Source organism: Drosophila eugracilis, unplaced genomic scaffold (genome assembly GCF_018153835.1).
Source record: "Drosophila eugracilis isolate 14026-0451.02 unplaced genomic scaffold, ASM1815383v1 contig_2167, whole genome shotgun sequence".
Lineage (NCBI taxonomy): Eukaryota > Metazoa > Arthropoda > Insecta > Diptera > Drosophilidae > Drosophila > Drosophila eugracilis.
The window spans coordinates 824,829-838,466 of record NW_024573052.1 but is presented as its reverse complement, the minus strand read 5'-3'; the positions used below and the strand labels follow the sequence as shown (position 1 = coordinate 838,466).

Below are 13,638 nucleotides of genomic sequence, written 5' to 3'. Positions count from 1 at the left end.
CCTTGCCCCGCCCCATACTGAGCCACCCGCAGCTCTTTTCACCGCAACCAAAACCATTCACCTCACTTCTCGTTTCGTCTCGTCTCTTTTCTGCTTTTCTCTTCTCATTTCACTCTGCGTTGCACTTTGCTTTCTGCTTTGGGCTAATGCGCCCGCAGCACCTGAGTGTGTCGGTGTTCGTGTGCCGGTGTTAATGTCGGCTTGCCACCCTTCCCTCACATCCCACCCACTCCTTTAAACTCCCACCGCCCCATTACCACCTTTAACCCACTGTGTGTCAATTACCACACGTTATAAGTATGTGCTTTTTAAATGGAAAGTAAACATTTGTCCCAGAACATTTGACAGCATTAGTTATATTTTGTAAGATATTCTATCTTATAAATATATATCAATGCGATTACGAAATCGTTGTTTATTAGTATTTATGTATCTATAGAAATGCTTTTTCATTTTGTAATAAAATTAAGGGTGGATGGACTTAGCAAACGTTGGAAGGCATTAATGAACCACAATCCCAATAGGGTGATATGTATGCTATTAAAGCCTAGGACTTAGCCACGGAGTCAGACCACTAGAGAGTAAGGGAAGTGCAGGGTGTGTTTATAAAAGGAATTACAGGTGTTTCTTTGGTTGTACCAAAATAAACCAAAAAAAAGGATGTGGAAATTAAGAATCACTATAAATGGTTAAAAAATAGCTAGAAATATGAAGCACTTAAATCGAAATTACTAAGAACTAGCGATAAGAAAGAATTCCCTTTAAAACAAGTGAAACTTTGTTGGAATTTGGTTTTTATATACTTTCAAATGTTTATCGCAAAAGTGGCTTGAGTAAATAGTGGGTTAAGCGTTGCTTTAATACAACTTTTCACTAGCAAGTTTTTTGCAATTGTTTTTTGTTCGTTGCTTTTTTGCCTGTGGTTGGGGAGGGGGTTTCCTTCTGTTCCTGCTTTCATTATCAGTATCCGCATCTTTTGCTTATCATTTTCTGGCTCTTTCGCCTCGATTGTTGTTGTTGCTGCTGCTGCTGCATTTGCAGTTGCAATCTATGCAAATGCAAAAAAAAAAGAGGCAAAAGTAAGAAGAAAAGTGCTTACCAAGTTTTGCACACAAAATCGCTTACATATGTATATGGCGTATATATGTATGTATATACATAGTCAGAAATACCAACACCGTTGCACAGTTTAGTTGGCTGCCTTTTATGCACTTTCATTCGACTGCTGCAGCTGCTCTAGCTCTCTCTTTTCCCCTCTCGTTCCATCTCACTCCCACTCACGTTGTTTTTCAGCCCTTGGGAACTTCACAAACTCCACTTCCTCTCCACTTTTCTTTTTCCCTGCATTTCCATTTGCACATGTGTGTGTGTGTGTTGCTATTTCTTTATTTTAAGTTTTCATCGCATCTGTCATTCAGCACAAAAAGTGCCTTGAAGAACGCGTCATATATTATTTGCACCTCTCGCATATATTATCTTCTTCTCCTCTTCTGTTATCCTCCCCTACAATCCTCGCTCCCCTCTGTCCAGTGTCCTTCGGTGACAGTTGGCAACACTGGACCCAGGACCACCTGGTCCCCGATAAATGTAATTGATATTGCTGTTCTGCTCTTCACCAATATCATCATAGGTTTCCCTTCTATTTTCGATTTCTCTACACACATCGGCAAGAGGTCAATTAGGGTTTTCCGATCAGTAATACCCCATATTTATCACACACCACAGCTGTTTGGGTAATCCCTCTACCCGAAACCGATTTCTATCAGGTAGTATTTAAAATAAGGATTTTTTAAAAATATTTTGCTTTAATTTAACATTATTGATCAATACTGAACAGATTTTAAATTTCCATACCACAAAAATCAATAAAGTTAATGCGAAAAAATGTTGGTAACCCTTTCTTATCCCAGAGATCACAATGGAATGTTCGTATTTCTCAGTTATGAGTATTGAAAACCTAAAAACCCAGCAACTAATGTAAAAAAAAAAAACAAAAATAAAAAAAACCTCCTCCTCTGTGTGCTAAAGTCATTACTAATGGCCTATGAAGCTTGTAGCTGTGTAAAAACCCATTATTGGGGAAATTTTTACATGTTATCATGGCCTATCCTTATCAATTCAAAGTTTACATATTCAATTACATCTATTTTTCATAGGCTATATTGTTTTATATTTTTAAATATATTACAAAACCATAATGAGATAAGATATTATACCGTAATTTTAATGATTCTTTTACGTGACGTAGGGCGTTTTAAAGTTCGGATAAGCCGACGCCGCGAACTTGCGACCCAACAAGAACAACACTAGTACAGCCAACACTCATCGATAAAAAGACGCGAAAAAAATGAAAGAAAAGTGCAAGGATGAGGGCGGAAGGGTGGTGGCAATGCGGAGAGGGGGTGGCCAGTTCATCTGTGGGAGTGAAGGTATATATGGATGTACATACAATGTATGTATGTGTGTGTGTGTATGCGCCACGAACAGTTAGACTTTGGCAGGCAACGTCATCAAACTCTGTGCGCTCAGCTGCTGCTTTTTGCTTTTGCCACCTCTTCTTCTTCGTCTTCTTTGCCGTCATCTGCTTCTTCTTCCAAATTACTTGCGCTTGTGTGTGTGTGTGGTTTTTTTTTCATTTCTGTGCTCTCTCCCTTTCGTTCGGCATTCGTGTTGTTGTTCGTCGCTCGTCGGTTGCGCATATTTAAACGTGTTGCATAGTCTCTTGCCGGGTACTCGTCCACGCAGCGCAGCGCAGGCAAGTCCGTCCGTCTTTTTGTCTCTCTGTCTCTTTCGTCTCTCCGTCGCTGCGTCACTCATTCAAGCACGCTGCTAGACACATACATATACACAAACGCACACACACTGCCACACTTTGCTTCACACAAATTCAATTGGCCTCAATAATGAATTAACAAAAAAAAAAAAAAAAAATAAAAAAAAAACAGCAACAGAGTAGCGTGCGAAAAGCAGCGAGTGAGTGAGACGGAGCGAAGGAGAAAAAGAGAGGGATATAGTCAGATAAGCAAGTCGTGTAAAGTTGCGTTATAATGCTTTTTTTAAAATAAGCATTTTATATTTGATGAATTTCTTAATTAGGAGAAAATTACAAATGAAATAGGATTACACCATAAAAATAGAATTGCAATCATTAATGATCCGTCCGATTTGTAAGGGATATTTTAATAAATTTAATGGATTTTCTATTACAACTAACACAAATATTAAAAGTTTTGGGTTTTCTAAGTATTTATACATATGTATGTATGTAGGTTTCAAATATAAAAATTATCATATGTATATTACTAGGCTTAAGATAAAAGTAGGTGAAAATACGAATTACAGAAATATGTAGTTAAAGGTTTTCTTTATTTTAAAGCTTAAAATATTATCCAAAAATGCTAAATATAAGATACTTTGAAAGTATAATATAAAATATATAATGTAATTTAACCCTAGTAAATCTGACTTCGAAATAGAAATTTAATAACCCTGAAAAAAGATTTTAAGCTATAGGGAAGTAGATTAAATCATACAAAAATGATTCACACCGATGACTTATTGTATGCGTCAGATGTGTATGTACTATGTACTTTGGTTAACCCTTTCCCATAAATGTTGATGTTGAAATTTTGGAAGAACCCCAGATCGCAGATCTCTCTAAAGAATCTTATCGGTAGTGGCGATCGTTTTTATCTATCGCGATCTTGGCAATATTTAGTCGTTTCTACTTTGCTTTTTCCGTTTGCTGTTGTTTTTTGTATTTGTTTTTGAGGGCAGCCCGTAGAGACCTTAATGGGTTAACGGTTAGATATTTGTGAGTGTATGTGTGTGTGTGTGCGTTGGCATTATTTTTTTGATATGTCCATCTCGCTCGCACGCGTGCTCTTCTGTTGAAAAACTTGTTGTGGCTGCAAACGAAACGAAATGAAACGAAACAAAACGACGCGATGCGAAGCGGGGCCTTTCCGTTCGCGACCGCTCGAGAGTGTTCTCCCCTCTCCCTCTCTCACACTCTTTCTCTCTTCGTAAACTCTGGAGATTAAAGAGCACAGTGTGTGTGTATGTGAGTAAGCGAGCGCGTTGCGCAAGGCCAGCCCGTTTAGCGGTACGGGTGCGAGCGGGATAGCAGCTGGCCCAGTATTATATTTTGTGTTTTTTTTTCATTTGCCCGACCCCCCGAAAGATGCCCCCTCCCCCCAACCGCCACGCCTCTCCGCCTTTGCCCAGCAGACATATTAAATGTACATATTTAAAGGTTAAAATACATATATTTATCCATAGATACGCTTATGTATTGAAGTCTATGATATTTAAGTATAGAATATACTGCACATCTGTTTATTCGAATTATTACAAATGCTATTACATCGCCTTGGGTTACGCAAAACCACTTGTTAATTATTAGACATTGAAACAATTGTTGATCTTTCCCTGTTTACAATATTAAAATTATTAACTTGTTATATGACTAAATATTATGTATCTAATGTAACTGATATTCATTTAAAGTTTCTAGGCTTTCATGAATAATGCAATCATTATCACATTTTTGTAATTCTAGGAATTATAGACAGTAGGATTCCCGGGAAATGGGAATTTCCCCACTGAGTGTATGTGCATACAATGTACATACATACACACATCAAACATCCGGGAAATACAACCATTTTTCGGTTGATTGATAACCATATTCGGGAAAAGTTCGGCTCGTCCCTCTGCCTATCTGTTTTTCGCCTGCGACCTCTTCCGTTCTCCTGCTTACCATGTTCTTGGTGTAAATTTAACTCGTTTTTTGCTTTGCTTCATTGCCGCCGCTTTTCGTTTGCTTTTGTGTTCTTATTTGCTTGCGATTTCATTTTCTTTGCGTGCTGTTCGGCTTCTGCTCTTCTTCTCTACCATCCACCTCCTCCTCTGCGCGTTCATCCCCATTTCCCATTGCCATCTTCTATTTGTTTGTTTTTGCATTTGTGTTGGTTTGATTTTTGTTTCTTTTTTTTTTTTTTTTCTTTTCGCCTAACCAACAACCACAAACAAGCCAACAAGAACAACAACCCGTTATGACTATGACTTTCAGGTGTGCTTCGGTCTCCCTTCCCCACATTTGACTGCTCGCCGTCTCTTCTGCCTATCGCTTTCTCTGCCCCTCCCCCTCCCACACTCCTTTTCTCTGCTCACCGTCCTCGCCTCTTTTGGCTTGCTCTTCGTTTGTCGGCAGCAGCGACGTCGACGTTTTTGTCATCTGCGCCTTGCGTTTCGTTCGCTGTTTGTTTTGTTATTGTTGTTGCGGCATTTGTTTTTGCTTTATTATTGTTATCAATATTATAGCATTTGTGAAGTGAATGCAATGCCCTTTCTGTATCTCGTTTGGCATATTGGTTTTCGAGATCTTCTGGATTGCCTACTTAACAGCTTCCGCGGACTTTACTCCAAAATTATATAATTCCATACTATATTCCACAATAAGTAATAATTGAACTGCGCATTTTTGTAAATATATTATTAATGCAAATCGTCCGTTAAGTACATACATATGTACATATACTATCCCTTAGGTGGCCTTGGCATGTAGAGCACTTAAAGTCTCTGTCTAGTCGGTAGCAAAATCCCCCTTCTTTGAAGCCAAGACTAAAAGTCTAAGAGGCCCCGAGATCCGAGAGCCGAGCTGTCTGTCGTTGGTTTTTTTGTCGTCATCGTTGGCACTGCAATGTTTAGATTTTTGCAGCGCAAAATATTCGAATTTCAAGCATCAAATTGAGTTTTTGTTGTCTTTGTGGTTGTATCGAATGTTTTTGTTTTGCAAATTTTCCCATCCAGAGACAATAATAACAAAAAGAAAAAACACAAACACTTCCGCATACTACGAAAACACCGTTATAAACACGACTTGTGTATATATGTATGTACATGTTGTACCTATGTACGTACATATGTACATATGTGTGAGAGAGCTGATAACACAACCACATTCACAAACTGACAGGTGTCAATTGATAACGGAAGATAGTTTCAGAGATGTTGGGACTCGATCTGGAGGGGAATTACCATGGCAAATACAACACACATAAAATTATCTTGAGATTATACCGTTGGTAATGCTTACTTCAAAAAATCACATTAAAGTATGTACATACATATATAGAATATTCAAAGGATTTGCCATATTAAAAAAAAAACTCAAAAATAAAGTTAACTGAATCGAAGTACAAAATCAGAGTATAGGACTTAAAATGAGTAGAGTGATTAATCGAATCTCCGGGGATTTCCTACGTTTCTTGGAAGAGTTGCACACAAACCAAAGTGGAAATCTCTGGAGATTTTGGTGACACCCCGTTATGTGTACAAACATACATATGTACGTGCATACATACATACATAGTTATAAATAAACCTCTTTTGGTTGTGTGCGTGTGGGTGGAAGATTAGCGAAATCGGCAGAGGTAAATTCCACAGTTTAGCTGCTGGCAGCGACGTCGACGCAGCTTTTTTTCTCCATCACTTTTTACATTCCAATTTGGTTTCGTTTTTGCTTTATTTTCTGTTTTGTTTGCTTTGCTGCTGGTCTTTTTTTTTGTGCTTTTTCCTCCCTTCTTTTATTCCTCTGTTTATTCTCTTTCCTTCTTTTTTTTGCCAATTCACGTTAGTAAATTAGAGGGAGAAAAGGAAGGCGACAAAAAAGGTGGCCATATTAGAATGGGTAGAGGAAAAACGACAAATAAAGAACTTAGCGAAATAGAAGAAAAAGTGGAATAAAGTACAGTAATCAGTGGTTTCGCTCGATCAGAGTTGCCACCCTTGACGTGGCATCTCTATTTTCGACTCTTGTATTCGCAATAAATATTGTTGGATTTTGTTCCACTGCGTTTTGCTTAAATTCCACGCATATACGTACATACACTTACTTATATTGTACATTTTTGTGCTTTGTTGTCAAGCCCCATAAGTATATTTATGTATGTACATACATACATATATGTATATGTACATAGGTACACATTTTTACTATATAAACGCATACAAACATCTATTCATTGGTGTTGGCTGGTGTGATTCATGAGCTATGGAATTTACATGCCCACATTTCCAGATAATACAAAGCTAACACTAGCCGTCATCGAGTTGCTCATTATTCGCTTTAGATTTTCCACTTAAAACATAGTTTCTTTTTTTTGATAAAAATGTTTATGAAAAATGTTTTATGATTCGCAGATTCGCATTTAATAAACTAATTAAAATAAAATGTTATCTACTTAGGGAACACAATCAAAGTAGAGAATCAAATGGCGCTTAAGTGGTAATCCCAACCCTAACAATATAATTGCGATCTTACTAATGCACACAGCGAGAATTTTCCTATTCTCCACCCCTCCAGTTCTCAATCATTTAGCATCCTTGACATATGCGGCTACCTGGCTAAACGGGTGATCTATTGAGTCCGCAAAACCAAAGCTTGTCAAAATCCTTTGCTACCTCAAACAGATCCTTTAAAGTTCCCAGGTAGCAGCTATAATATTTTCCCAGAAATTCATTACATATGAAATTCCTGGAAAAGTATGCATTTATGTATGTATGTATATGTGTACATAATATACATACATAGGAATGTTTAAAGATACACTATAAACCTTTTGGTTTGTAAGAAATATCAATTAATTTCCAAAGTATTCAAAATATTTAGCTATGAAACTTGGGCTCTTTTTAGCATTCTCGTTTTCGTCCGCACTTTCCACCTATCTCCTCCACCTTTCCAGCCTTTGCTTTTCTTTTTACGTCTCATCGTATAACTTACATACAAACATATATATATAGAAATCGAACGGTAAAAAGAAAATTGGTTTTTCATGTGTAGATATGTACTGTATATATGTATATGTATATATGTATGTATATGTTTCAGCTTTGGCTTTTGCTTTTCCGCTTTGTGCAGCTTCGCGTTAGTATGTGTGATTATATACATATCTATGTTTATATAAATGTGTATATATATGGGTTAACATACATACATATATATGTACATACATATGTATATGAATGTTTCTTCTTCTCATTGCCTTGGCTCATAAATAAATATGAAATATCTAACAGAAATAAAAACCTATATATGTACATGTATGTATGGGTATATACAATCTATATATCTTAATCTATATATGTACATATATATTTTCATATATATATATGTTTATGTATATGTACATTTGTGTAAGTGTGGATAGAGACTATTATAATTTATTTATTTGCACTGCAACAGCGAAGAAAGGCGAAAAAGCAAAAATGCAAAGAAAATACCAAGGTGATGCGAGTGTGAAGGAGACAGTAAGAAGGTGGGCGGGGGGTTGGTGAAATGAAAGAAATGGGAGAGATGGAGAAATAGCAGCTAATTTTTCTTTTGTATTATTATTTTTTCCCCATTTATTTTCACTCTTTCAAGACTTATGAAAGAGAGGTATATTAGCTATAAAGACATACATACATGAATACATATGTATGTATGTACATATATATATATATAATATATAATAAATATTATAAATTGCATAATATCCAGATCCTTTAACTTCTTATTTCTTAAACGATCTTAGATCTATTTATGATATTTTGCAGAGTATTCAAACTCCCCAAGAAATAAATAATTTTTGGTTTTGGTGCATTGCCAAAAGAAAAACTAAAGAAACAAGCATAATGGAAAGTAATACCCCAAAGTCGGTTCTGTTATACTCTGTAAGTTACATATTTATATATATATATATATATGTATATATATAGCTTCATATATTAAAAAGCAATTGGGGATCGTACAGTCTTTGAAATCATCTTACAAACCTAACATTTGAGGAAAATTATTTTGTTTTCTAATTTATTTGTTAGTCTTGCTGTGCAAAAGTATTATAATTTCTAAAGTTTCAAATCTTAAGTAGATATTTTGGAACTTTCGATCGATGGCCGTTACCCAGTTTCCCATTATCCCGCCTCGCAGAAGTGAGGGTATGCCGAAAAAGGCAGAGTCCATTGAACTGCAGAGGGGGTTTTTGGGGGTCGGGGATTTTTGGGCGAGTTCAAAAAGGGGGTCTGTAATGGTGCAAAGGGTTGGTTGGCGGGGGGAGGCTTTTCAATGGAGGGATATATACCCAGATACATGCAGATTTTTGGCTTCCACTTGTTGTGTGTGTCTTCCGCCCTCTCGTTCTCTATAATCGATTCCATTGAAAAATGTTGGGTGCCTAGGAACAAAGCGAAGCCAATACACAGACATATATACATATATATGTGTGTATCTACATTTATCTATATTTCATATACATATGCATACATGTATATAGACACACAAGCAAAATTTGGATATATTAAAAAACAAAAAAGAAAAAGCGAACAAAATGAAGTCATAAAAGCCGGGTAAAAAGGAAATAAATAAAAATACCACCAAAAAAGTGAATAACAGAGAATTAATATTAAGCAAACAGAGAAAAAAGAACACCGAAAAAGCCGAGATATAAATCTGTGTATCCGTCAGATACATTTTGTTGTTGCCGTTTGTTGTTTGTGTGTGTGTGTGTATTTAATCTGCAATGATCTCCAGCTCACAGACTTCTTGATGGGAAAAAAGGTCAAAGTATCTCTCTCTTGAACAAAAAAAACATGAAATAAGCACACACATACAAAATGAGCAAAAGAGACTGGGCAACAACAACAACAACAACAACTGTAAAGTTAAAGTCGCAGCTGGTTATGTTAAAAAAGAGATGGCAATATCGAATGACCAGTGAGTGGGAGGGAGAACGGTAGATGATAGAGGTGGTAAACAGTTACAATCGCATAAACCAGATACATACACAAAAGAGTCTTACTTTATGTATATAAACGCCCGCCAAACATACAGATACTTAATACATATACTAATGTATCTGTATACGTATGTATATGTATAAATTTTACACGCACACTTTAATAAAAATATGATTTTTCATCACTTTTGATCAGATAATGAGTCTTTCATTACTCTTAGTGATATTATTTTGATACATTTCGCTGTAAACCACTCTCGAAACCCTTAAAAATCATCAACAAATTGGCAAATCAAATAGAAATCTTTTTATAAATTGATGAAGTTATATTCTTCGACCCAATGAATGTTTTGAAAATATTTGAAATACAGAAATATTTCTTAGAAAACATTGCCATCTAACCGATTCTTGTATTTTTCTCTGTGTATGCATGTTTATTGGGTGTCTGTGTGTGTTTGTACATGGCCAATATACAATTTTGTGCCATCGGCCACCAAAAACTGAGGGCCGCAACAACAAAAGACAAGAAAACACAACAACCACAACAAAAGCTACAACTACAACAACAACAGCGATTGCAGCAGCGAAGGTCGTCGCCGTCATTTTATATTGCCGGCTCTGCCTCTGTCGCAGTTGGCGTCGCTGCCAACGTCTCAGTTGACGTCGAGCATCGCAGAATTCCACATAGAAAATTGAGAAAACTGCATTAAATTTTCGTCTCCATCGCCAACCTTCCCTATCCCCATCAAAGTCCCCTTACTCTTCCCCTGCAATAGCCAGCGTGCATCAGCCCGTTTCTTTCTCCCTCCCACTTTGCCGCCCACTTTTCCGTTTTCCCTCCTCTCGCTTCGCTCCTTTTTCGCCCGCTTCTTGTTTTGGGCTACGATTTTGTTGCTTTCCCATTCACTATGGCCAAAGTTTCATACATATTCATGCCAACAATTGCGGTCAACTCGTTGGTACTGTATTATAGAAAGTTTTTGAAAAATATTTAAAATACAGTATGTGCACGTTAAGGTGAATCAATGAAATGAACACGCATAAAATGGGATTCAAAACTACTAAAACATGACAAGAAGAAAGTTTTTTTGTTGAAAATTTAGCAACCTACTGATTTGGCCGCTGCTGTGCATGTGTGTCTATGTGTTCTGTAACTGAAGCTATAATAGCTGTACATATGTAGATAATAATTCCATGCTATATGATACACATACAATTCACATTTTATATATGTATGTATGTATGAATATGTGTAAATTTCTATGATGAACTAGTAGAAAACTATGATAAAGACAGAGAACATAGAGTTTCACTGCCTGCAGAATAAAGTAGATAAAAAGAGAGCTAGTTTTCGATCGGATGTATGTACACTTAAATCAAAGCCCAAAGAGAACTTCATTAAATTTTGCTACCCTATCAAAAATCAATGAAGCAAGAAAAGAGAAGAGAAGAGGAAGCAAGAACCAACAAAAATGGCTGGCAAATTAAAAATACATTTACTCAGCTTCAGGCAAAAAAATAAAAACAACTAAATCATAGCAAAAGAAAAATTTGGAAGGAGAGAAAAAGGCAAACACAAATAATAGCTTCCAAAAAATGGGGGAAAAAATTAAGAAAAATTGTGGGGGAAAAAGGAGGGGAATAAACAGTAGTAAACACAGAACTTCGATACATTTACACACATATATATACATACATATGTATGTAAATTAAAAGGATGCCAAGATAGACAACTTTAAAAACAAAATGAGATTTTAAAAGATGCGAAAAAAGAATAAAGGACAGAAGAAATAGTGAGAAGAAAACGAAAAACTACCCCCTTGTTTCACGATTCTGTTTTCTCTTTTCTTTCTTCCCCCTCATTTGTCCCTCTTCTTTGTTCATATTTCTTCCGCTTCCCCTAGCAAAGTCCATCACGTGAAACAAAGCAACAACAACCCCCGGGAACCCCGCCCACGCCCACATTTCAACGCCCTGTTCGCCACCACTCTACACACATACATAGGGAAATGCGATACATACAGATATTAATATATGAATGTATGTATTGGTTCGTTGCCGGGCATCGTTTCTCCACCTCCAGCTCCTCCTCACCCCCCTCCTCACTCCATCACATTCCCTCCTCCTCCTTTTCACCGCCTCTTTATTGCTGTATCTGTATGTTGACGAAGCGGGGCCTCGACAAGAGACTATTCAAGTTGTGTGTTGCACGCTCATTGAATATATATTATATATGTATGTACATACATATTTGTACTTATTTATATATATGTACATAAATAACTTTTTGATTTCTTACCTACATATGTATGTATATATCGTTGTTTACGGACTTTCTTTGTTCAAAATGTATTTAACGAGAAATCCTTTATGTATACCTACATAAATACATACATATGTACATAAGTATGTGTATATACAATGTAATGGCTTAAGGTGTACCTATCAATCCTCGCTTTGAAGTTATATCCTATTGAAGACATTAAGCTATCACAGGAATCTATAATTGAATATTAAAAAAATTTTCATGATGGCAAAGCTATAAACTTATATTAAAAAATAAATATTTTGGTTTTTCGATGTTTGGTTAAAAAGTGTACAGTATAGTTATTGAACGAAAAAAAGATATTAAATGTTTCAAGAAAATGATCGTGAAATAGGATAAACGTTTAATAACACAATTTATGTATTTATTTATTTCCAAAAATGTAGTTTAAATTTTCCGCCCTTTATGAGAGCTTCCGGAACTTTCAAATGTGGCGGTAAAACGATAACGATTTTTCAGCGTTCTCACTTCCCTGCTTTATGTGATAGTTTCCTGAAGTGAGGAATAATTCGAAATTTTAGCAAAATATGTTTAATTGCGATAGGGGACATTATTAATTTGTATATGATTTAAAAATTTTAACATTTCGGATGATGAATATTAAGTTAAAAGTAAAATCGAACTTGATTTTAGCTTCTTTTAATCTTTCACATAGGCTAAAGTTCCTCGGTGTGAACAGGATCTTTTGGGGAAACGATGAGCAACCATTTTTTGCGTCGGGTGCATCTTCAACCTATCGTTTATCGCCGCTATTTTGTTAATAACAAAATTGCTATAAACATGTGCGAAGCGGCTTCCCCGGCGGATCAGCGTAATGTGGAGGTGAAGGCACGGATTCCTGGTGGAGCCGAAGGCTTCAAGGAGCGGTTGGTCCTTGCCAAAAATCTTAGTGGGGGCCAGGATGAGCTTTTAATAAAGCAGCGTGATGTCTTTTTTGAATCTCCGCTGGGCGGACGACTCAAATTGCGCTATTTACAGGCTCCAGCTCGATCCCAATTGGTTTTCTACGATCGTCCAGATGTAGCGGGTCCAAAGCTCTCAAAGTTCAACAAAACCGAGGTGGACGAACCGGAGGTGCTAGAAAAGATCTTGCGCCAGTCGAACGGAGTCCTTGGGGTTCTGGCAAAGCAGCGGCATTTATTCCTTTGCGGACAGACGCGTATCCATCTGGACGAGGTGCAGGATTTGGGCCACTTTATGGAGCTGGAGGTGTGCCTGCGACCGGAACAGACTCTTGAGGAGGGTCAAACTATTGCCGAGAAGCTGTCTAAAGAGCTGGGAATCCAGGAGGAAGACCTCATGAGCGGCTCCTACTTCGATGCCCTTAGAAAGGTCAATCAATAATTTCCCTAAGAAAGCTTTCATTGAATAATTGGACACCACACTGTAAAATACAAGCCTAACCAACTCATTTTCATATGTATACAAAGATCAACCTTTATAAGGAATGGCCCTTAATAAATACAAAATATAAGTTAAAAGGGTTTTCACTTCTTATTACAGACTTTCCATCCCAAATAAGTTTAGACTCCT

General features: G+C 36.7%; 1 protein-coding gene across 1 annotated transcript; it reads left to right on the top strand.

The window, feature by feature from the left end:
• Window positions 1–2,673: 2,673 nt before the first annotated feature.
• On the top strand, window positions 2,674–13,586 carry LOC108103710. Its single transcript, XM_017209307.1, has 2 exons — window positions 2,674–2,755; window positions 12,761–13,586. The coding sequence occupies exon 2, from the start codon at window positions 12,802–12,804 to the stop codon at window positions 13,447–13,449; it is 648 nt and encodes a 215-aa protein (XP_017064796.1). The 5' UTR covers window positions 2,674–2,755; window positions 12,761–12,801; the 3' UTR covers window positions 13,450–13,586.
• Window positions 13,587–13,638: the final 52 nt, after the last annotated feature.

Bases quoted from the DNA above. Each gene is read 5' to 3' on its own strand.
- LOC108103710 (XM_017209307.1), top strand. From the start codon at position 12,802: ATGAGCAACCATTTTTTGCGTCGGGTGCATCTTCAACCTATCGTTTAT.